The sequence below is a fragment of the Tenrec ecaudatus genome, chromosome 2, assembly GCF_050624435.1.
Source record: "Tenrec ecaudatus isolate mTenEca1 chromosome 2, mTenEca1.hap1, whole genome shotgun sequence".
In the NCBI taxonomy this organism is placed as follows: Eukaryota; Metazoa; Chordata; class Mammalia; order Afrosoricida; family Tenrecidae; genus Tenrec; species Tenrec ecaudatus.
The window spans coordinates 114,733,952-114,759,356 of NC_134531.1; the positions used below are offsets into that span (position 1 = coordinate 114,733,952).

General features: G+C 40.7%; 2 protein-coding genes and 1 non-coding gene across 3 annotated transcripts in view; 2 read left to right on the forward strand and 1 right to left on the reverse strand.

Moving 5' to 3' along the window:
* Window positions 1-23: 23 nt before the first annotated feature.
* SRP19 (signal recognition particle 19) lies at window positions 24-15,776 on the forward strand. The gene is made up of 5 exons (XM_075541395.1): window positions 24-179; window positions 574-649; window positions 2,214-2,285; window positions 2,374-2,485; window positions 8,339-15,776. Exons 1-5 carry the CDS (start codon window positions 139-141, stop codon window positions 8,470-8,472), a joined length of 435 nt encoding a protein of 144 aa, XP_075397510.1. The 5' UTR covers window positions 24-138; the 3' UTR covers window positions 8,473-15,776.
* LOC142442138 (small nucleolar RNA SNORA5) lies at window positions 6,315-6,449 on the forward strand. Its single transcript, XR_012783379.1, has one exon. It is a non-coding gene; the product is annotated as a small nucleolar RNA SNORA5 (small nucleolar RNA).
* The window catches only part of REEP5 (receptor accessory protein 5), a 51,237-nt gene continuing 39,456 nt past the window's right edge, over window positions 13,625-25,405 (reverse strand). The window contains exons 4-5 of the mRNA XM_075541394.1: window positions 20,641-20,809; window positions 13,625-16,056 (exon numbers count right to left, since the gene is read on the reverse strand). Of these exons, the coding sequence (XP_075397509.1) occupies window positions 16,007-16,056; window positions 20,641-20,809 (219 nt within the window). The 3' untranslated portion in view covers window positions 13,625-16,006. The remainder of the gene's footprint in view (window positions 16,057-20,640; window positions 20,810-25,405) is intronic.

Sequence of the window (25,405 nt, forward strand, 5' to 3'; positions counted from 1 at the left end):
ACTGAACGGGCCGTGTTCGGGAGGCAGGACTTCCGCCGGAAGAGGGTGCGAGCTGCTGCTCCTCTCCCCGCCGCCTTCCGGCCTGTCTTCTCTTTACGAGTTGCAAGCTGTTGGGCTTTGTGGTCCCCCTGCGTGGAAATGGCCAGCGCCGGCCCGCGATTCCCTGCTGACCAGGACAGGTGGGTCCGGAGAAGGGGGTCCTCCGGAGGCCTTGCTGCGAGCCCGCGGGGCGGCGCCCACCCCGGAGCACGGCCGCGCCGGGGCCGCTCGGCCGCAGGCCCCGCGCCGCTCCCGGGGGGTCGTTCCAGCCCGAGGACCCTGGGTTCTTTAGCAACTGTAATCTCAGCGAGGCCAGGAGAGTATGTTCCAGCCGCAGGAAGAGGCAACTGAATCTAACTGAAGGTTTATAACCCGAAAAAGCACCGTTTTGCTTTTGTCGTGTGAGTGTGTAAATGCGTAACAAGCCGGGTCCTCCGCTGAGGAAAGTTTCCTTCGTGAGTTGGCCAGTTGAAGGCGGGCGGCCGGGAGCTCCGGGCCGACTGCGTGACTCCGCTGTGCTTTGTCCCCGGCCAGGTTCATCTGCATCTACCCTGCTTATCTGAACAACAAGAAGACCATTGCCGAGGGGCGCCGCATCCCCGTCAACAAGGTGAGGGCTGACGCTCGCGCCCCTTGAGGGATGGGTGGGCCTGGCCTGGTGGAACCACCAGTTTCTTTTCCTTTTAGTTCCTTAGACTCGAAAGAAAGGGAGCAGCAGGTAAGGAGTGGGGGAGCTGTGCTTCATACTGGGAAAACGCCAGAGAGGCGTTCATTTGTAGCCAGTCAACTCTGACTCATGGCGACCCTGCATTTATAATTGAAAGCTGTAGGTTATAATGCGGTTCTTGAGTCTGCGTTTCTAAAGAGGTAAAAGGGAGGCCTTTGGTCTTGTACATTTTTCGGTTTTTAAGCCGTTATGAGAGTTTTTTGAACAGTTTTCCTCTTTATGAAGAAAATTAAAATCCTTGCTTTGTACAATATGATGTCCAGAATGCAGTTGAGTTTGTAAATAGATTTGAAGGCAAGTCAATGTAGGTCTTTTGCCCCAACAGTTTTGTCACTTAATTTGCATATCATACAATTGAATGGTTCGATCAGCACCCAATCTATCTTATTAGTTGAGTTTTATGTTACTTTTATTTAATATGTGTTTTTTTTAAATGGGGTGTTTGTGCTCTAAAGGCCGGAAAACCTACATTTTTCATTGACCTAGTAGTTAAAACTTACAAAGTGACTAATGCCAAGTAAAAGGTCTTTATTGAAGTTTTTTCTTTTCAAAGTGGATGTCATATTTTGCACTTTAAAAGATCATAACCCATTTTGCAATTACAGTGCCCAAGTAAAGGTAACTCAGTCTAAAGCAATAAGTCAGTTATTTTTGTGTCCTTTAATAACTTCCAATTTACTGCCTAAATATGTAAAAGTTGGCTTTGCTACCCCAAGGTAAGAGAAAAGGTGCTAAAGTACTTTTTCAAAATAATGCCAGCATGATTTTTTTTTCTCCCCCCCACCCCACCCTTTGCCAGCATGATTTTGTGACAGGTTTCTGGTAGCAAGCCCTCATCTAATTTGGAGAATTACTAAATTATAGGAAAGATTAAAGACGTGCATGGATAGGTTGGTTGGTGGATCTTTTAAAAACAAACAACCTTTATTGTGTGGCCTATATACAAAAAATATACATAAATAAGTAGCTTTATTGGTTTTCATAAAATGGGCACACTTGCATAGCCAACATCCACATTTTTTGAAAAGCATTATCAGTACCCCCAGAAGATTCCTTCATGTCCTGTAAGTTAATTTTCATTGCTCAGTAAGGTTTCTGAACAGTACCATGGACCTTTAGGTGTAAGCATTTTTGTTGGAGACTCTCCTGTGCGTGTGAGGGTGTGTGGAGGCATCTCTACAAGAAACCTGGTGGCGGGGTGTTTGCACCTTGGTTTGCTTACCACAAGGTCAGTAGTTCCAAGTCACTAGCTGCTCCACTAGGGAAAGAGAAGGTTTCTATTTCTGCTCTTTAGAGTTCAGCTCAAAAACCCAGAGAGGCAAATCTCCCTTTGCTATCGGGTCACTGTGAAGTAGCATGGACTCGATAGAAGTGAGTTTGGTTTTTGGTTTATAGTAGAAATCCATGTCAGATTAAGCTGTTTAGGGTTTTTGTTTTTAACTTTCAGGCTGTTGAAAATCCTACAGCTTCAGAGATTCAAGATGTATGCTTAGCAGTTGGACTTAATGTATCTCTTGAGGTATGATGTAGTTCTTTATGATTTTTCCACCCTAATGTCGTTGATAGGATAGCTGTTGAGCAAAGCCTATTTTTGTTTTTTATATTAGAAAAATAAAATGTACTCTCGAGAGTGGAATCGTGATGCTCAGTACAGGGGCAGAGTCCGGGTCCAGCTGAAACAAGAGGATGGCAGCCTCTGTTTGGTACAGTTTCCATCACGTAAGCTCTTTTAAATGAATGAATGGTGTTCCGGGATAGGTAGTCCTCTGTAATACAAAAATATCTTAACATGGATCTTTTGGAAGCTATCAATCATAATTTACAGTCTACAGATTTCTCTGCTACTGAGTGGAGACAGGTAAACTGGTTCTAACTCTTTCAAGTTTGCTTTTGTATGTGTGTAAAGAAACAACTTAAAAAATCATTTTTTAACCATTTTGTAAACCTCTGGAAGTTTTCATTTGGCCAGCTTAAGAGTATGAAATAAATCATTAAATGACTAAGAGTTACTTACCTTTTCAAGTACTGGAGATCCTTGATATCTACTAGTAATTATTCTTAATCTAAAAAGCAATATTGAGTGAAAAACAGCAAATTGAAATGCAGAAGTATATCACTTACGTTCAAGTGTAAAATTTACTGTTTGTTGATGTATGGATGTTTCTATTTTGAAATGCACTAAAAAGATACACCACAAAGTGCACTTCATCAGACCTCGAATGCAGGGACTATCTAGTTCCTTGATGATGGACAGAGAGTGAAGACTGTAGAATGGTGGAAAGAAAACTCTAGCTTTTTCTTAGTGATTTTTTTCTTTTTCTTTCTTTTCTCTCTCTCTCTTTCGCAACTACAGAAAGCTTTCTTTGTTAAAGTGCTATTGATGCAACAAGAAAAACCAAAATAACCTTAACAACTTCCCCTAATACTACTTCAAAGCAAACATCAAACTTGATTTCTATTAGAATATAGTTTTTTTAAGAATGTAGTTATCCTTGTACACTACTACTGATTTTTTTAAAGACCGTGTGTGTGTGTGTAGCAATGCAAACAATTATTGAACCTCTTCTGGCCAAGTTAGTCTCTCTTCATAAAATGGAATTACAGTTTGAGGGCATCCATGTTTGCCACCTTGCCAATACCAAGTTTGCCTCATCTGAATCTTCCCATTTCATGAGAAACATTAATTGCCCATATAGTAGTTTGGTTTGCTTGTTTCTAAATGATAACCAAAATTGGACTTCAGTATTCCAAAAAGCAATTTGGAGTATTGGGGATATCGATGCTTCTTTGCATGTTGTTCTTTTCTAAATTTATTTCTATTTAATTTAAAAGCTCTACTTAGAATTTTTTCTTGGCATAATAACTCCAAACCAACAATTTAAGTACCCTTATTTTTATATAAATGAAGCCGTATAATACTTAACCTTTTTGTGTGTGTCTTATTTTACTTAACATGGTATCAGTGTTCATCTGTCATAGGTTTCCAAACTTACTTGGCCTAATCTCCATCTTCCAGGGGGAGAAATTACACAGTACTCCGCAGGCAATTAAAAGCTTTATATTTGATACCCCATAATGCAGGGTAAAGTGTGGGTATCTACTTTTACAACTTCCTGGGTCATTTCAGAACCCCCCACTCCCCCAATACTATCACCCATTGAAAGTTGACACTTGTTTGAGGCTCTGTTGTTAGTTCTTTATGGTTTATAGCTAAGATTACCCTAGAATGTTCGAAGTGGTACCTCCTTGTGGTTTTGTTATTTGCATTTCCCTTATGTAAATTGAGCATCACTGCTTTTTAATAATCCTTAATGTTTTTAAATTGTATTGCTTTTATTATTGAATTGATAACAGCTTGTTATTCTAGAATTAAGTCCTTATCACATAAACATGATTTATAAATGTTTCCTTTTACCCGTGGGTTATCTTCTGATGCACAAGTTTTTCATTTTGCTGATGCCCATATGTTTTTACTTGCTGTGCTGCTGCCATGTTTAGAAAAGCATTGCTAAACCCCCATACCCTGCAGACCTCCCTTAAGCTGTCTTCCAAGAGTTTTATAGTTTTAGTATTTAGTTCCTAAATCCATCTAGACTGTTTTAATAGGATAGAAGGTAGGAGTTGAACTTTCTCATATCCAGTGTGCCCAGCACCATTTATGAAACAAGCTCTTCTTTCCCCCACTTCACGCACTGTCATTGAGTCCGTGCTGACTCAGAACTGCCCCATGTGGGTTTTGAACTGCCAACCATTTGGATTGTAGCTCAAGGAGTAACCATTATACCACCAGGGTTCCCTGACCATAATTATGAGGTATTATTTCTGGGCTCTTAATTGTATTTAACTGGTTCACATGTCGATAATTTTTATGCTGGTTCAATAATGTTTGTAGGAGGTACAAGGGGGTACCAAAAAAGAACCAGAATCCCCCCCCCACGTATTTAAATTTTTTTACAAAACAACCTTACCACCATGAGAGTATTCTCCATTACACTTAATACCTTTGTCAAATATGCAATTCCATTCTTGGAAACATTTTTCAAGCTTAACTGTTTGGGTGGCTGACAACACCTCCCTTGTTTGTTTCTTTACCTTTTCTATGTCTTCAAATCACTGTCCTTTCATATCCCTCTTCATTCTTGGAAACAAAAGTCACATGGAACGATGCCAGAGGCATGCTGTTTTCTGCCAAAAGTTGACACACTGGGATGGTTGTAGGAGCACGAGGTGGAAAAACCAGTCCCCCGACTGCCACAGATCCGGCCTTTTTTGTCGCACAGTTATGCAGTCTTTTCAGAACCTCTAAAGAGAAAGCTTGATTAACAGTCTGACCTGGTAGAACAAACTCCAAGTGAACTATCCTCCTCATATCAAAAAACAAATGAACATCATCTTTATATTTCACTTCACTTGACAAGCTTTTGGGGGTGATGATGGCACCTTCCACAGGCATGATTGGTGTTGCTTTCAGGATTATAAGAATAGCACCACGTCTTGTCACCAGTAATAATCTTGGAAGAAAGTCTGCTCGCTTCGGAGCTGTTCTTTTAAAGCACGGCATATTTCCAGTCGATGCTCCTCTTCCTGGTAAGAACCCGAGGCACAGATTTTGCGGCCACCCTTTTCATTCCCAAATCTCCCATTAAAATCCACTGAACTGTGCGCCAAGACAGTCCAGATAACTTCCCTGTCTTTTCAATGATCCATCGTCGGTCTTCAAGCACAAGTGCCTGAATTCTGTAGACATTTTCATTTCATCCATGGGGAAGTTGACAGATGTCCAGAACAAGTTTTGTTAATGACATTTCACCATTTTTGAAATGAGAAAACCACTTGAACACCTGATATTTTCCCGTAACACTGTCTTTTTAAGCTGTGTTTAACATCACAACAGTTTCCGCAGCATTTTTCCCAAGCAGGTAACAATCTCCCAGGCACACGCTGTTCTCTTAAATTGGTCAACACAAATAAAGAGCTTTGAGGGAAGCTGCTTTTAGAAAGAAAAAATTCACTGTGACCAGAGAACCTTCCCAGGTGACACCAATGGGTGCATCAGTGAGTTGCTCGATGCTCACTCAGCTGGGAAAATGCATGCCTACTGTGAACGCTCCTCTCAGCAGAGCTTTTTTCCGGTTTGGTTTTGTTTGGGAAGAGGGTGCGGTTACCCCCTCATATGGCTGCTCCAACTTTGTTGTCCTTCTCAATATTGTTTTGGCTATTTAGAGTCCTTTCTGATTTGGAATCATTTCAGATTATTCTTGATGCTATTGTAAATGGAATTATTTTCTTTTATTTACTTTTCAGTTTGTTCATTGCTAATGTATAGTGAGAGTGATTACACATTGTGGGTTACGAATTGGGCTGCTGGCTTTAAGATAACAGTTCAAACCCATCAACCACAGCTAGGGAGAAGGATGAGGCTTTCATCTCCCGTAAAGATTTACAGGCTCAGAAACCCTATCTTAAGTCCCTGTGAGTTGAAATAAACTCAACAGCAGAAGCAGGTGGTTTTTTGTTTTGTTTTGCCATTTCTTACATCATGTCATGGGGCAGCTGTGTCAAACTCAGGGCCTGACTCGCCCATGGCAGGCCTGGCCCATAAGGCTGCCACAGACACACTGTAACGCATGGGCCCTGTTTTTTCTTGTCTGTACCTCACGGATACATTGCCTTACAAACACTGAGCTTCTAGGCCTTGAGAGAGAGTATGGTGTAATATAGACTGGTAGGCCTTTTGGTTACACCAGGTTATGTGTCATGTCTTTTGAACTAACATAATTTTCCTTTGTTTCCTATTGAGATACCTCATTTCTTTTTCTTGCCTAATTTCTTTGGCTGGACCTCTCAGTAAAATGTTGAGTAGCAGTAGCGTCCTTGCCTTGTTTCTAATCTTGGGGAGAAAGCTATCAGTCTTGTACCAGAGTATGGTGTTATCTTTGAATTTTATAGCTGCTCTTGGTCATGAGGCAGAAATGCCCATCAATTTGTAGTTTGCAGAGTAGTTTTATCATGAATGGGTATGGAATTTATCAACTTTATTTTCTTTTTGGTTTTTTTGGGGTTTTTTTTGAGGTAATTTCAGTTTTTATACCCTTATGTACTCTGTTTGATTGATTGGCTTTCTTATGAATTAATTGCTGTACCATTCCTGGGGAAAACCCAGCTTGGTCATGATATGTCACCCTTTTTAATATGCTATTTAAATCGTTTTTTAGTGAATTTTTTTGCATCTATATTCATAAGGGACATTGATACATAACTTTTATCCTCCTTTGTCTGACTTTAATATCATAGTAATGCTAGTCACATAAAATGAGTTTAGGAAGTGCTTCTTTCTAAATTGCCTTTAAATATTTAGTGTAATGGAGTCCCCAGGTGTGGTCAAACAGTTACGCTCTTGACTACTAACCAAAAGGTTGCATTTGCGGCCATCAGTTACACACCAAAAGACACGGGGTCACCATGAGTTGGAATCAACTCCACGGCTACTGAAAAAAAGAATACGTATAATGTGTTCAAGACTTGGATAGAACTCACCAGAGAAGCCATCTCGTCCTGTGGAATGTGGGAATTGTACTTATGGATTTAATCGTTATACTTGTGTTGTATCTCTCAAAAGATTGGGGAGGAGAGGCTTGATTTGACCAGCAAATAAATAAAAATAGAGGTTTCATGACTGGTGCACCCAGTTTCCAGTAAGGAAATGTGTAAGACAGTTTAAAGGGAGGGGTGGCAAATCGAGAGGCATAGTGGGTGGATATAATGAAAGCAACTATTGGAGCTGGAGGTTTCTGAGCATATGAATAATGTTCACCATGTATTTGTGTAGCTTAGATAAAATATTAAGCATTTGTTTATAACTCATTTTGTTTAAATCTCTTTTCATCTTCAAGCTAATTACTAGGACAAAGATCAAAATTTTGTTTCAGATTTAATTAAATTTGATTGTATTATTCAGATATTTTGAGCATTGTTCTCAAACTCAAAACCTCATTGTCTCCAGCAGAGGCCATCTCTAGTCACTGTTTTCATAGTCAGTTGTGGGGGAGGAAGCCAGCCCCACAACTGAATGGGTTCTAAGACACACCACCTTCTATAGTAGCAGGACATTTAAGCCCCTACAGCTACAGACAACCTCATACAGAACACGGTGGGCAGTGTCCTAACCTAGCAATGTCTCCTTCAGTGGGAGAGTGCACCAGTGCTTGGGGCAGGTAGAGGGAGTTGACTGTCCCCAAGGGAGAACAGTAGCAACATGTCTGCTCCAATAGGTCTATCCGGCCAAATAGTATAGTATAATTGCCATGTGCTTGTAAGAAGTAACATTAAAGTAGCAATTAGGAGAATGTGATAGACTCTTTTCCAACTCACAAATGTGAAGACCTCCCTCTACCAAAAGGCCTCCCAGATTTGTTAAATCATGAACATAGAGAATTTGTCTGTATATGCACCCTTTCTGGGCCTCAGTTTCCCACACATTTGCTTTTTTGGCTTAATTTCTTAATATGGTTGTGGCTTTCCAGCCTTTCATGTCTTATTTCTCATACACTAAGCCTAACTTTTGGTTCCTAGGTAAGTCGGTAATGTTGTATGCAGCCGAAATGATACCTAAGCTAAAAACAAGGACACAAAAAACAGGTGGGACTGACCAGAGTCTTCAGCAAGGAGAAGGAAGTAAAAAAGGAAAAGGCAAGAAGAAGAAATGATCTGGGACGAGAATCAAGTCTATGGTTCTCCGGTAAGACACATGGATGGAGGCCTCCGTTGTCTACCTGAGAGACACCGAAGAAACTTTGCTTGCATCTGGAAGGAACTGACTTTTTGTGCCTCCCAGCTACTGCATCCAAGTTGACAATGAAATAAATACACATGAACATTTTCATCTTGCTTGTAAACAATATAAAAGAATTTCCCTTCAGTGCATTTTGTGGATGAAAGAAGAATATTTTTTAAATGGAACAATGAACTGTACCCTAAGTTAACTGAAATCCTCTTTATCCTCTGTGAAAACATGTTTGAGATAAATTTAATAACATTTGAATCATATAATTTGTTCATCTTTTAAGTTAATGAAATAAAGTTCGACACTATTAGCTTTCATTTGTGGAATTAATGCCAGTAGATGTAATTAAGTAATAAAAGGTTTAATGCCCAAACAATGGCACACTCACTGTCATTGAGCTGATGGGACTCAGTGACCCAGTAGAGCACAGTAGAACTGCCCCCATTTGGGCTGTAAGTCCTTAAGATAACAGATTATCCCAGCTTTGGCCCACGGAATAGCTTGTGGGCTTAACCTGCCAGCCTTTCAGTTAGTAACATAGTGCTTTAACCACTGTGCCACCAGGCCTCAAAACTAAAAATAGTTAAAGCATCATATCTATGAACATCCAATGTGTGGGTCACGTTGAGTACGGCACTTTGTTAGCCCTGACAGGTGGCCAGGGAAGAGAAACGGTGAAGGCGGCTTCTAAGATTTACCACAGGAAGATGACTACAGATGAAGATTCTCTCAGGGCAGTTAGGGTTATAAGACTGCTTACAACTATTGCTGGGGTAATACTGCTTTTCTCACACTGCTTTCAGTTCCTGAGTGACCTTGTTTGCTAATCTATAAAGGGGAAATGAAATAGACTATAAGATGCAAGTTTGAGCATTTACTACATAATTTAAAAGTTGACAGTTTATTTCAGATTTGAGCATTAAATTTCCATCCTATCACTAGAGTTCATAATTTTGATCTGTAGTAGTAGGTTACAAATTGAGCTGCTAGCCCAGTTTAGTTCAAACCCACCAGCTGCTTCTCTGTAGAAAGATGAGGTTTACTACTATTAAGATTTTTAAGTCAGAAGCCCACAAGAATACTTTCCCTCCTCCCTATGGGGTCAGTGAGAGTCAAAATTAACTTGAAGGCCGTGAATGAAGGTGAATTGGAATTTATATTTTTCTATATTTGGTCATAGCAAAGCCACAGCACTGCTAAAATGTGTGATTAGAAAATCTCGCAGCATTGACACCCCCGGACAGCTTATAAAGCACACAGAATCTGACCCAACATCCTTAGGTAGTTCTGTCTCCATTACAATTTGAGAACTGATGCTTGTTTTGATTGGTTTTGTTTTCTGCACAACTTTGTCTCAAGCTTATTAAGGTTTCATAACAGTAGCAAAATTGCAGTGATGAAGTAGCAACGAAAATAATTTTATGGTTGGGGGTCACCACAACATGAACTGTATGAAAGGATGGTGACCTGAGGAGGGTTGAGAACCACTGTGTTAGGATAAACTGTTTGCTCATGTATAAGGGCTTCAAAAAATTCCATTATCTTTTTATTCCCTTAGCCACAAACTTTGAACCCCTCATGTAGTCTTCATGTTATTCTTATTTTATGTAGCTCATCTTCAGGATCTTTCTGAGAAAAAATACAAATGATATATGTTGCTACTTTCTATGCCTGAAAATACCGTCACTCTTTGGCTAGGCTTAGAATTGACATTGGGAATATCTTTCCCACATGTTAAAAGGGATTGCTTTTTTGGTTTTCTGACTTGTTGAAAATGCTTTTGTCCAAAGCATTCTGACATACGGTAATCCTTTATGGCTCTATATTTGTTTAAACTTAAAATTTGGTCACAGTGTTCTCAAGCATCCCAACAGTGAACTTTGGGTCATTTGTCCATCGTACTTGGTACTGAGTAGGCCCTGTAGTACTGAGATTTTCTTGGAAATGTCACAGGTTACTCTTTCGGATCTTTCCTGGAACACGGGTATTGAACCTGCTGCACTGGCCCTGAAATTCTCAGCTCCACTTATTTCTATTTGTCTTTTTTCTTCTAACATTTTCACATTTTCTCAGCTTTATCTTCTATCCCTTCAAAGAAGTTCTGATGGCATGGTGGGTTGTTTGGCTACTCACATTAGTGGTTTAAACGCACCAGCCACACCCTGGAAGAAGCGATCTGCATCCATGAAGGTGTATTGCCTCAGGAACCCACCGGAGGCAGTCTACTCTGCTCTGTGGTGGTGTTGGGAGTCAGAGTTGACACAATGGCAGTATCTGGAGTTTACAGAGTTTGGAAATTTTTCCAGCATCGTGGGTGTTGGCTCAGCTTCCTCAGAGAAGTCTTCGTTCTTCCAGGATGACAAGGCCTGCTTGTCAGTGGTCTGGGAGCCCTGGTGGTGTAGTGGGCTCCACATTGGGCCACTAACTGCAAGGTCAGCGGTTCAAAATTACTATCCGCTTTGCAGGACAAAGATGAGGCTGGCAGCTCCCATAAAGATTTGCAGCCTCTGAAACCCCCAGGAGCAGTTCTACTCTGCTCTGTAGGGTTGCTCAAAATAGTAACTCACTGCCTTCCAGTTGACTCCAGCTCACAGTGAGCCCACAGGGCAGAGTAGAACTGCTGCTGGGTTTCCAAGACTGTAAATCTTTATGGAAATAGCCTCATCTTTCTCCCTTAGAGCACCTGTTGGTTTCAAACGGCTTACCTTGCAGTTAACAGACCAACATGTAACCCACTCCTCCACCAGGGAACCTACAGGATTGCTTTGAGTCAATTGATTTGATGGCAGTGAAATTGCCAGTGTTCTGAGAGCCTACTGGTAGAAACTAGGTGAGCATTCAGTCTGTATATAGTCACTCATTCCTTTGTTTATAATGTACTGCCCTTCCTCTCAACTCTGCCTGGGTTCTACATTCCAGAAACTGACCAAATGGTATGTGGGGCCACATCTTAACATCCTCCAACTAAACTGCGAAGGAAGAATCCAACTCTACACCAGCCCAAGGCCAGTGGCCACAAGGCACGTCAGATATGCTTCCACAAACCGATTTCCTTTACCCTATTTTGACACCTGCCATCCCTTCCACAACAGACAACTGGGTTTGACAGTCCATTGCAGTGGTCACGCAGAACTCACAGGTAATGCGATCATGGAGTAAATTAGGGGAAGCTAAGGTAAGCCCTAGTGGTGTAGTAGCTTGCATTGGGCTGCTCGCCACACATCAGTTCGTACCAACAGCAGCTCAGCAGGAAAAAGACTGAGCTTTCTGCTCCCATAGAGTACAGTCTCAGAAACTCACAGGCAGTTCTACCCTGACCTGTCCTATAGGGTCACTCTGAGTTGTCATGGACTCCGTGGCAATGAGTGAAGGGGTTACAAAATAAATGATCATTTGTCTGCAACGTTTCTACTCAGCCATACTGGCAGGCATGTCCCTCTCTGGTTCTTGGCCACAGGGCCCCTTAGTCCTTGCCACTTCCTGTGGGGTAGATAAGTCCAGTGCTCTGACTCACTGTTTTTGTGCTGTCGTGTGGTTTCAACCTCTGCTGCTCTGTCACATGATGTCATGCTGCAGCCTGTCACTTCAGATTTGGATCTTTCATGGCCTCCAGTAGAGGCTCCTACATGGTGGTCATGGGATGCTCTCCTTGCTTGAGATGGCCTACATATATCCCATGGCACACACCCTATTTGCATGATATCTAACACCCAGTCATTTGGTGGTAGTTATAGACATGGATAAGAGCCATTCCAAATAATTTCACTTCACAGACCTCTCCATTCTTTTCCTTGTATTTCAGTTCCTCCCAACATTAAGATGTGCTCTTTCTAGTTTGTTGTCTTCCTGACCCTGGAGATGACTTTCAGACTTACATAACTAGAAAGGGATCCGGTGTGGTAAGCAGAATAGTAAACAGTCACTGTCAACTTACAGTGGCCCTGTAAGACGGGGCAGAGCTGCCCCTGTGAGCTCCTGAGGCTATCACTATGGGAGCGGAAACAGCCTCCTCGCTCTCCGGTGATTGTGATTTCAAACCGCTGGCCTGGGGTCAGCAGCCCAGTGTACAACCCGCTATGCTACCAGGGCTCCGTGAGCTACCACAGGCTGATTAAGTCATTCATGGCGAAGGCAAATGTTTGGCGAAAGCTCCTTAGGTGATTCTAATGAGCAGCCTTGTTTGAAAACTGAGCAAAGTATCAAGATAGCATGTATTTAACTGAGGTTTTCTCTCCAAGTGTGGTTCCAGGACAGAGCTTCAGCTAGAAAATTGTCGGAAATACTGTCGTAGCCACAGAATCAGAAAGTTTGAAGATCCGGCCAAGAAATTGTTTCAACAAGCTTCCCTACAAGAAATGCTAATGTGCGCTAAAGCCTAGAATGGTATCCTCAAACTTTTTAAACAGGGCTAGTAGTTCACTGTCCCTCGGACCCATTGGAGGGCCGGACTGTAGTTTAAGAACCAATTCCTATGCACACTGCACATCTAATTTTGAAGTAAAAAAAATGGGGCAAAAACACCCAGTGGGCCAGATAAATACCCTTGCGGGCCACATGTGGCCCACGGACCGTAGTTTGAGGACGCCTGGTCTAGAACCACTGACCTAACCAATAAACTCTCTCCTTACTGGTTTTAATTGGTACTCTTACGGGGTATGTATGCTAAAATTGATTTTATAAGGTAATAATAGTGATTCTACACAACATAAAACCAGCTGCTGGAGACTGAAGTGACTGAGCATCCACACTGAAAGTGGGTGTTTTTAATAAGTACAATTTTCCGGTAATTTTCTTGGCCTGTCTCTAAAACAATACAGAATGTCTTGGAGGGATGTATAAGTGTCACTATATACAGAGACTTTCCTGTAAAATGTGCAGGTAGAAATCAGTGGTTCAATTCCCTTGAAATTTAGTGGGTATTATTGGTAGACACCGTGTTGTTTGCAGTTCAGGGGTAAGCCTTTTCTACCTAGAGAAAATAGCAGGCCCTAAGTGGAGTAGATGAACAGCAATGCATAATGTGCACTCCTCATCGACATCAAATAAACCTAGGGTTTAAAAAGACAAACACAAGATGGAGATCACTGAATTTTATTTGCATCCATGTCCAGTCAGTACACCACATCTACGGGATGGGCTGACAATCCAGCTAAAAGGCTGTGTGTAGACAGCTTTCCCTGGAGTAGCGATAACTGTTGAGCTGAAAAATGATTGCTGTCACCAAGTAAGGGGAAAAAACTACAGGAATTTCTCCCTGTGTTGAAGAATTTAAAGTGTCAAGCAGGAATTGTGTAAACTTACTCATTCTCAGAATACCATTTACACACATAAAAAAGCTGATCTACTAGTTAGGCCCAGACACAAAATTAGTTTTTCAAATATCATAGCCATGAAAACTTTTAAATTGGGAAATCTAAACTGAGGGAGTTTCTCCACTCATATATAACTTATTGCTGTGAATATGTACACTTCAAACTGTCAAAAGGCGACTCACACACGAGGAGAAAGGTGTGCTATCAAGGGGACACGAACATTTACCACCAGAGACAAACTTATTAACAGTTTTCACACTTCGCTGAGCCTGTAAGCACACGTGTGAGCAACAGCAACTTTCATCCTTCCTCGTCTTGCCTAATGATTATATACTGTTTGTAAAAGTTACATAGTCTGGACTAAATAGTCTGATTACATGTTTTATGTTTGTTGCTATCTAGTTTGTTCTGACTCATGGAAATCTTATATATGCTAGAAGTTTCTATCATTCATTCCTCACCATCAAGAAAAGCCTCTCATTATCATTCATGTTTTGGAATCTAATACTCAGGTATATAAGATCAACTTTTTTAAAGGTAAGTTTATGCTACTTAACACTATGCCATGATCCATGTTATTAGAATATTTTGCAGATATTACCCCTATTTTATATTTTTTATACCATGAGATGTCATCATGACCTTGTTATCTAAAGGATACTTTTTATCTGCCTTATGAAATTTGATTTTACTGGCTGAATATTTAATCTTGTTAATTTTGTTAAATTCTACTTTTTTTCAAGTTTAATATAATTCTAAAGGATCCTAATGTTATGTTTAGTTTTTCTACTCCAAGCAATGGTTGACCAAATTGGAGGCATTACTTTTAACTTTTGCATGTAGTTAAACAATTTATCACAACAGAGTAAGAGCGAAGGTATCTAAATGAACGACTGCTGATTCTGACAAGCTGTTGAAGCTGCTTGAGTTATCCTAGCAGCCTTGGAGGCCAGTTAGAAAATGAAGGCATTGGGACATGATCACTGCCAACGCGATTATAGGCTCTAACCCACTTCCTTTCATTGTCCCACAATTGCTCTTAGAGCTAAATGTCATCATTAGCGTCCTGTTGCTAATGCTGTGCACAAGAACGTATGAGGGGGCTTCCAAAATATCATGGAAAAATGGGATAATGGCATCTTCCAGGAACTTTCCAACCACCCTCCTATATGTGAATTCGAGCTAGACAAGTCTTTAGATTCCTTACACTTACTGGAATTAAAGAAACAAAGAGTTTCAATTGGGGAGAAATAAGACAAAACCAACATGTGACCCGGCTCTAAGGATAAAACCAAGAATGCTTTTTCCAGTTCAGCATTTTATAAACAGACAAATCTAACAGTCATAAGCAGATTTTTAAGACCACAAGACACTTTTTACAGATAATTTAAGAGTTCTACATTCCTACCCAATATATTTATAAATTTCCCCATTCAAGTCAAACTACTCCCTTCAGTGTTAGGAAAGCAAACAGGCCAGCCACCATTCAATGTCATTTCTTACATAACTCTGTTCATTAAAAAAATTACTCATTAGTATTAATTTTATCAACTATTATTTAGCATATCATACCAGCACAATAGAACCTTCAGCTTTTGGCAGGTGGTCTTCTTGTACAGAAGTTATAGAAGGCATATGTAACCTCCCACCTCCCCATGAGAATTACTATATAGTTAGACACTCATCATACCCAAATTAATGTATGTACACACACATGCACAAATTCATTAAAACACTTTAGAATTATACAAAATTATACATTACATGATAAGCCATAAGGTGTATTTTAATTGAAAATACAGAGAAAATCCATGCAAAGAGCTCAGTGAATTAAAGCCTGTGAGATAGAGCATTTTAAGTTTATATTTCCTGCAGGATAGTGGTACATATTTCCTTACCTATTAAAGACAAAATACTTTCTATAACAATTTGGACAGTACCCACACTACATTAAATTAAAATGTTTCTATATTAATATACGCAGTAAAAATACACAAAGAACGAAACTCACAACACATTTTTTTAATATATCAAAAATGTTTCCAAGGCAACAACATCATTCAGCGATCATACCACAGTCCCTAGTCTAACAGCGAGCTTCACAGGACGGCCGAGCGAGCAGAAAGGGCCCATCCCGGCGCTGGCTTAGGTGCTCTTCTTTTCTTCGCCCAGCAAATTCACGGTCGCTTTCTTGGCTGCGGGGGGAAGGAAATCGTATCAAGCCACTGTGCAGCCCAGTCTGTACCTAATGTACTGCTAGGCAATGTGGATGCCCCGTGTGCAGAGGAAAGCACACAGGTTGGTGGGCAGGGTTAAGAGGGTCTCCAGGGAGGGGGAGCGGGGAGGGAGGGGGAAAAAAAAGGAGGACCTGATGCAAAGGGCTTAAGTGGAGAGCAAATGCTTTGAGAATGATTAGGGCAGGGAATGTACGGATGTGCTTTATACAATTGATGTATGTATATGTATGGATGGTGATAAGAGTTGTATGAGTCCCTAATAAAATGTAAAAAGAAAAAAAAAGAAAACCACCTTTCTTTGGAATAGGCCCCCCAAAAAAAGAAAAAAGAGGGTCTCCAGGAAGTTATAAAGGTACTACCTTTCCCTCGATGGGATAACTTGGTCCACAAACATGACTCTTAAACTTAACATTCTATACCCTAATTTGGTGAATACTCCCTGTAATCTGTAATCTTAAACATCCCAAGGGCTCAAGCAGAAAGCAAATGTTTCAACAATGATGATGGCAGCATATGTACAAATGTGCTTGACACAATGGATGGATGGATTGTTTTAAGAGCTGTACAAGCTTAAAAAAAAGAGCTGTACGAGCCCCCAATAAAATTTTTTTAAAAGATTGAACTGTTGGTCTTTATTCATCCAGAATGAAAAATGAAGGAAACCAAAGACTCAAGAGACTAGTCCACATGAACCATGGTCTCCTGACTCGAGGCCAGAAGGCTTCCTTCCACGACCAACCATTCTGACCAGGAACACAATAAATGGTCCCACTTAAAATGGGGGAAACAGAATCAAACTCAAATTTTTTAAAAAAAGTCAAAACTCACTGGATTATAAGAGGACTACAGGAATGCCAGAAACTATTACCCTCAGATATCTTTTTAGTCTAAAACTAAAATCACTCCCTGTGGTCAAGTTTCAGCCAAATAATATACTGCATATAAAATAAACTATCTTCACATCAATGGGTAACGTGTTCCAAATGGTGAACATTTACTCAGAAGCAAAGAAGGCCAGGAGAGTAGTGAAAGCTGGGTCAATGGGAGCAGAAGGGATAGAAGCGGAAAAAAATGAGGGCTGAGACAGTGTGAAAGTTGTCATGAATGTGAAGGAACAATTTGTATAAAATTATTAAATGGCAATGTAATTCACAGTATAAACTTTCAGCTAAAACAACAACAAAGATAGATTTTTTTAAGGCATATAGTCGTGGTCCTCGGTGTGGCTGACTTTTGTCTGTCTCTGGGTGCTCGCCTATGAGATTTCAGTACTTAGCACTCTGGTGGCAACTGGGTCATCATGCCAGTCCCATGGTGAGAAAAGGATCAGAGACGTCTCTATTCTTAACTAAAAAGATTTATTAATTTTTAAAAAAGAACTGTCATTTCCAGTAAGTGAGATCGCAGATGACGTCTGTGGGAACGAGGGTTTCGGCGTGTACCAGAGGGAAGGCCATTATCTTTCCATTCTATTTCCACACGCTTTGGAGCCACCCATAGCCCTTGCCTGTGCAACCATTTCCTCCTCAAATGGGAAGGAAGAGCTTGCCGCAAGTCTTCACGTCAGCAGCCGTACGAACAATGTACTTTCACCAAGAAAGTACGCTTCTCTCTGGGGGTAACTGAGCCTCCCATTTACTAATTACCAACTGGCTTGGAATGTACTGTAATCCAAAACTGGTGTGGCTTGTGATACGGGGACTTGGAAGGCTATGCAGAAGCCACAATGGCTTCCTTTGAGTGCAGAACCTGCAGCTGTGTGTGACTGAACCCAGGATCTCAGTGATGAAACCCAGAGTCTCTCCTTGTCTACCAACTGCCTGTCAGTTGTTCCCCTTTCCTTCAAATAAAACCATTGAACAGAGAAGAAACTACAACCTAGTTCTCATTTGTGTCTCTCTGAAATCATACTTCCTAGTGAGACCATGAGTTTGAGCAAGTCTAAAATGTGCTAGTATGTAAGTTTCTCCTAACTTACTTTACATCATGCAATCCAGCTTAGGAATGTACCATATCAAAGAAAAGTGAATGTCTTAGTATCTAATAGAAGAGGTTAAGAAATGCTAACAACACCAATCCTTCTTAAAGTCTTCCTAAAAAACAAAAGAGGAACACTTGCTAGCTTTTTCTACGAAGGAAGAATTACTCTGAAACCAAAGCAAGATGGGATACTACAGGAACAGGCCAATATCCCTTACAAGGTGTATGCAAACCTCATCAAAAAAGGGTAGCAAAACTAACCCAATAGTATATATTAAAAGGCTTATTATAATGTTCCCACATGGTATTTATCCTTGGGAATGCAAGAGCAGAGTTTAGCATTAGAAAATCAATTTATGTAAGGCACAGCTCTGGAAAAAAAACTAAATGGCCACTCAAGTGACACAGGATCTACATGTACAAAATTCAAAACCCTTTCGTGATAAAAACCCTCAAAAATCTAAAAATAGGAGGATACACTTCATCCGCCTGATGAAGGACTAACATCATACTCGGTGGGGAATGGCTGAGAACTTTCCCCTGATACCAGGAAGACTTAGGAGGCCCCTTCCACCACTGCTCTTTAACACTCTACTGGGAACTTCTGGCTAGTGCCACTAGTAAATAAATAAATAAGTGTACATCGATTGGAAGGCAGAAAGAAAGAAGAAAACCTCTATATTTGTGGTGCTATGACCCTACGTATAGAAACTCCCAAAGAATCTACAAGAAAGTTACTAGACAAAGTTACTTTAAAAAATGTACTATTCCTAGTAAAGGTACTAAACAAATCCTATTTGCCATGTACAACGCCAACACACAAAAATTAGTCAAGCTTGTATAATTCGCCATAATTCTATTAGCCATAATGACTAAAGAAATTAAAATACTTAGGATTAAACATAAAATGGGTGGAAACCTTTCACATTGCAAACTATAAAACACAGAAACCTAAATAAACAGAAAGATAGCCGTGTTCATAGACTGGAAGACAATACTGTTGACAGGAATATTCAAAGTGATCACAATTCAATGCCACTCCTATCAAAATTCCAACGATATTTTTTTTGCAAAAATGGAAAAGTTAATCATCAAATTAATAACAATAACAGAAGTCCTCAGTAGCCAAAACAATCGTGAAAACTTAGTACAAAGCTAATATTTGTTCGCTAGTATTCATTCTCAAATCTATTCAATGAGCTTTTTTCCACCACTCCATAAAATTTGTCACTAGTTTTCTTCATTGCTAAATACAATGGCCAGGTCTGTCATCTTGACCCAACTGCAGTATGTGAAACAATCGAGTCTTTGAAACTGCCTTTACCTCTATCAAACCATCATAGTTCTCTTGCTACCTCAACTGCCCACGTTCATGATCAGTATGCTTTGTGCTTTCTTTGATCTGCCAAATCTCTTCATTGGAGCCTGTGAGAGCTGTCTTAGGACAACTTCTCTTTTCTACCATACTCACTTTCTTAGTGTTCTCTTCAGTCTTATGCTTAATATATCACCTTTAACTTGATGATTCCCAAAATATGTCCCAGCCCAGGCCTGTCTCTGTACCTGAAATGCCAATATCCAAAAGGCCACTGGACCTGCTACCATTATGTCAACGTATTTCTGCATTAAATAAAAATCTTGGAGTAAACAAGCAGCCATCTAGCCCAGAAGCAACAAAGCCCACATAGAAGCAGCACACCAACATGGGTGATCATGAAGGGCCGAGGGGACCAGGTTTCAAGCAACAAAGGTGGGGGTTAAATCATATCACCGTGAACGAGGGGAGTATATGATGGGGACCCAATGCCCATCTGTAGACAACTGGACATCCCTTGCAGAGGGGTAGTGGCAAGGAGTCACTCAGGGTTCAGTGAAGCAACAATGAAACTCACAACCTTCCTCTAGTTCTTACATGCTTCCTCCTCCCCCACCCACCCCCACCATTATCATGATCCCAATTCTGCCTTGCGGACGTGGTTAAACCAGAGGATGCACAGTGGTGCAGTAGAGATCTGGAAACACAGGGAATCTAGGACAGATGAACCCCTCAGGACCAGCGGTGAGAGTAGTGATGCCAGGAGGGAAGGGAGGGTAGAAAGGGGGAACCCATCTCGGGGATCTACATGTAACCTCTCTGGGGAATGGGCAACAGGAAGGTGGGTGAAGGGAGATGCCGGGCAGTGTAAGACAGGATAAAATAATAATTTATACATTATTAAGTGTTCAGAGGGGAGTGGGGAGGGAGGGGGAAGGAAAAATTAAAATGAGCTGATTCCAGGAACCCAAGCAGAAGGCAAATTTTGAGGATGAGGGCAACGAATGTATAAGGATGCTTTACTCGATATATATGTATATATGGGATTGTGATAAGAGTTGTATGAGCCCCAATAAAATGATTTTTTAAAAAAGAATCTTGGAAAAGTAAAAGGCAATAAGCACTGTCTTTGCAAGGTGTTCCTGGGTAGTCTAGTTTGGGGAAGCTGATGGGACAAGACCAGGAAGTGTGCTGTTAAGCCTAGTGTAGCCTGCCTCCCTTTCACACGGTGAACCGAGTAGCCTTACCTTCTTTAGTGATGGCATCTGCAGTCTCTTTGGCTTTATCCTTCAGCTCCTTCATCACATTGTCTACCTGGTACTCATGCTTCAGGAAGATGGGGCGGATGAGGCGCTTGTAGAGCAGTTCGGCTCCATTCGAAGGGCTTGGTGCCATGCACCACAACAGGAAGCCACACTGCAAATAAGTAGCAACATTAGTAATGGGAGAAAGGCAAGCATCCTGAAAATACACCTTCTGCACCCCCACCTGGAACGATCATTGCCTCTGGCATTTTCTCCACTGACATATCCAGCGCTTTTTGTGGATGATTAGGAACCTGTTCTTGCATGGAAAAAAGTTGGCACCAAGGGGGCACACACACACATATGGAATCTCTTTTTTAAAACTATTGATCTGCTCAGCTGCTAACTGAAAACTGGAGGTTTGTGTCCACCTAGAGGTGCCTCGGAAGAAAGGCCTGGCTATCTACTTTTGAAAATTCTGCCACTGAAAATCTTTTAAAGCAGAGTTGTATTATTCTAAGATACAGAGGGTTACCGAGAATTAGAATTGATTCCACAGCTCTTTGTTTCTAGTCTAAGGAATCGTTCATATTAAACATGAATGGTAAAACACAAAAGAACCTGGAGCTTCGCTAACTTCCTAACTTGGAACACTTTTTCATGTATTTCCACCCACTGTCATCAAACGTGTTCTGTAAATCAGGCTGTAAATCTTTAGGGGAGCAGATAACCCCATTCTACCACAGAGTGGCTGGTGGGTTTGAACCACCAACCTTGAAGTTAGCGATCCAACACTTACCTGACCATCAATCACCAGGACGTTCAGTTTATAATAGATTTCTATTACAACTTTTTAAATCATTTTATTAGCAGTTCATATAACTCTTATCACAATCCACACATACATTAATTGTGTAAAGTACATTTGTACATTCATTACCCTCATCATTCTTAAAACATCCGCTCACCACCCAAGCCCCTGGCATCAGCTCATATTTTCACCTCCTTCCCTGCTCCCCCTTCCCTCATGAACCCTTGATAATTTATAAATTATTATTTTGTCATTTCTTGCACTGTCCGAGGTCTCCCTTCACCCACTTTTCTGTTGCCCTTTCCCCAGGGAGAAGGTTATATGTAGTTCTTTGTAATCGGATCCCCCTTTCCAACCCAACCTCCCAGTATTGCCACTCACACCACTAGTCCTGAAGGGATCATCCGCCTTGGATTCCCTGTGTTTCCAGTTCCCATCTGTACCAGTGTACATCCTCTGGTCTAGCTAGAATTGTTAGGTAGAATTGGGATCATGATAGTGGGGGGAGGAGGAAACATTTAGGAATGAGAAGAAAGTTGTATGTTTCATTGTTGCTGCATCGCACCCTGACTGGTTCATCTCCCCGAGACCCTTCTGTAAGGGGATGTCCAGTGTCCTACAAATGGGCTTTGGGTCTCCCCTCTGCACTACCCCCTCGTTCACAATGATAAGATTTTTTGTTCTTTGATGCCTGATAACTGATCCCTTCGGCACCTCCTGATCACACAGGCTGGTGTGCTGCTTCCATGTGGGCATTGTTGCTTCTGAGCTAGATGGCCACTTGTTTATTTTCAAGCCCTTAAGACCCCAGATGCTATATCTTTTGAAAGCCGGGCGCCATCATCTTTCTTCACCACATAATTAAAACCCTTAAAAATTAAAAAGCACATAGGGGGGAGAAAGGGGGAACCGATTGCAATAATTGACAGACAGCCTCACTCACCCACCCACCCCCAAGGAGGACAAACAACAGAAACCAAGGGGGAGGGAAACAGCATTTGGTGTAAGATATGAAAATAAAAATAATTTATCAAAGGGTCATAAGGGTGGGGATAGAAGAAAAAGGGGAGCTGATACCAACAGCTCAAATAGAAAGTAAATGTTCAGAAAATAATGATGGCAGCATGTGCACATACACATGTGCTTGATACGACTGAAGTACGGATTGTTAAAAGAGCTTTAAGAGCCCCAACAAAGGCCAAACTGACCCCTCCCTAGAAGTATGTGCAACAGAGAACAACTGGAGCAAAGTCACAAAGTCCCTAAAGAGCCCCACAAATAGACCCCAGGCTAGGAGGGGCAGCTCCTGGAATTCTCCAGGACCAGTGGGGCAATAGTCATAAAAGTCGAAGGACAGACCTGGAACTATGCTTGTTTTTTCTCTTTTTCTTTTTTCCTCCTTTGCTTTTTTCAGTCTTTTCTTTTTGTTTGGGCTATGTCATTGTTAACGAGGGGACCGAGGTCCTGGAGGGACTTGGTAGAGAGAAGGTGGTGGGAGAAGGGTGTGGCGAGCAAACAATGCCACAGACGGGTGGATGTAGAGATCCTACCGGTGTTGGAGCAACAGCAATCTAAGACGTGGAAGTAGGGCAAACATGATGGTGGGCAGGAGGAAGGTGAAAGGCAACAGGAAGGACCTAGAAAGCAAAGCTCCGAATAGGTGCATAAGAACAGATGTGCACGTGTGTAAATACATTAACCAATAAAATAGAGGTATTGGCTTATGTACATATATTTATATGACAATACACCAAGGTAGTGGACAGACTTCAAGTCTCTGCTCATACCATCCCTCAATACAAGAACACTTTGTTCTAACAAACGCATTCTGTGATGCTCAACCTCCTGGCACAATTGCTGAAGACAAAATGGGTACATAAGCAAATGTGAAGAAAGCTGATAGTGCCCAGCTATCAAAAGATAAACTGTCTGGGGTCTTAAATGCTTGAATTTAAACAAGTAGCCATCCAGCAGAGAAGCAACAACCCCACATGGAATACAGGAATAGAAATAGTAATACCAGGAGGGTAGGGGGAGCAGAGGCGAGGAAGGGGAACCGATCAACACGTAACCACACACACCTCTGGAGCAGGAAGAACAACAGAAACCATGAGGGAAGTGAGACAGCAGTCAGTGTGAGATATTAAAATAATAATTTATAATCTATTATAAATAGATGTGGGGGAGAGGAGCTGATACTAGGCTCAATAGAAATCAAATGTCAAAAAAATGATGGCAACATATGTACAAATATGCCTGATACGATTGATGCATGGATTGTAATGAGTTGCAAGAGCCCTCAATAAAATGCTCTTTTAATGAAAAAAAAGTGTAAGAGCCCCACAATGAAATCTTTTTTTTTTAATTAAACCAAAAAGTATTAAATAGCACATTACTTATCTGGATGTATAAGCACATTTTTTCTATTTCATTCCAACCTTTTATGTTTTGGAAAATGGTATTAGTTATGAACAAGTCATTCATTGGTCTTAGAGAATTCTATCATTCTAGAAAAGCTCTGGAGCAGTTTCTATTCTGTAACATGCCATGGCCATGAGTCAACAACATATACAACCTAAAAACGCAACCCACACAGATCCACCACAGTTGAGTGAGTCCATCGGGTAAAAGCACTGAGAGCCTCAGTATGTGTAGTTAACTCCCTGTTCACACTCGATTTCCAAGCTACTCTGCCTGAGCTGCTCTGCAGCAGCTGCAGCTCTCCTCGGGAGTGGTAAGACTGCCAGATTCCCTGATTTTCTGAGACACCTAATTGCATGAGCCCCAAATAAAAATGAAGTGACTGTATTTTCCACTGGCTTCAGCTCTCCTTTCCTCTTAATGCCAATCAATCTGACATACGTTGCAGATCATTTTCTGGCTAACATTTCCCCATGCAAGGCCTTTATGTGTTTGTTTTTTAATTGTGGTAAAATATGTACAGCAAAACTTTTGGCCTTTTGGTTTTTAATACCCAAATGTTATACAAGTGATTCCCCACGGGTTGCTTTTAGAGGAAACCCTAGGGGGCTTATCAAAAGTTAATGGGAAAAATGGAACTAAAAAGTTTGAAGTAATGGATGTGCTTTATACAATTGATGTATGTATATGTATGGATTGTGATAAGAGTTGTATGAGTCCCTAATAAAATGTAAAAAAAGAAAAGAGGAGAAAAAAATGATTAGGGCAAAGACTGTACAGATGTGCTTTATACAATTGATGTATGTATATGTATGAACTGTGATAAGAATTGTATGAGCCCCAATAAATTGTTAAAAAAAAAAAAAGAAGATACAATCAGTGGGGAGAACATTCAAGAACAAGTAAAATGTGTGCAATAAAGCCATAATGCATATTCACTCAAAAAAAAAGTTTGAAGTATAGTGCTTTAAGCCCTTGTGTACATACATACAAACCCCAAATTCAATATATTTTAAATAAATGATATGAAGGAAGTCTTGAAGTTACTTTCTTGATAGAACATCAGAATCCCATGTAGATGTTTTTTAAAACAAAAAGAGTGTAAAGCAATAGCTTCTCAGTAACTAGATGTGACTACTTGGACAGCAGAGAGTACTGTTAGCACTTAACAGTTAAGTGGTATTTGTTACTTATGAAAATATTTTTCATTTTTTACTTAATACTTAGGAAACTGGTGATGTTCTACTAGATTGACATTTAATGCTTCCCACTTAAACAGTGGAAAATGGGCTCCTGGTGGTTATCGTAAAGTAGATGCTTGATGTTCAGGAGTGGACTGCTGTCAGACAAACAGATGGCCACATTATCATAACTTTAAGAATCAAAATGAAGTAGAAATGACTCACTGCATTAAGATTGGGAACACTGGTGTTTTATGCATTTAAACACATAAGACTCAACCTAACTTCTCTCATAAATACCTTTTTAAAAATCATAAATTAATACGCTTTTTAAAAAACTGAATAAAAAAATGAT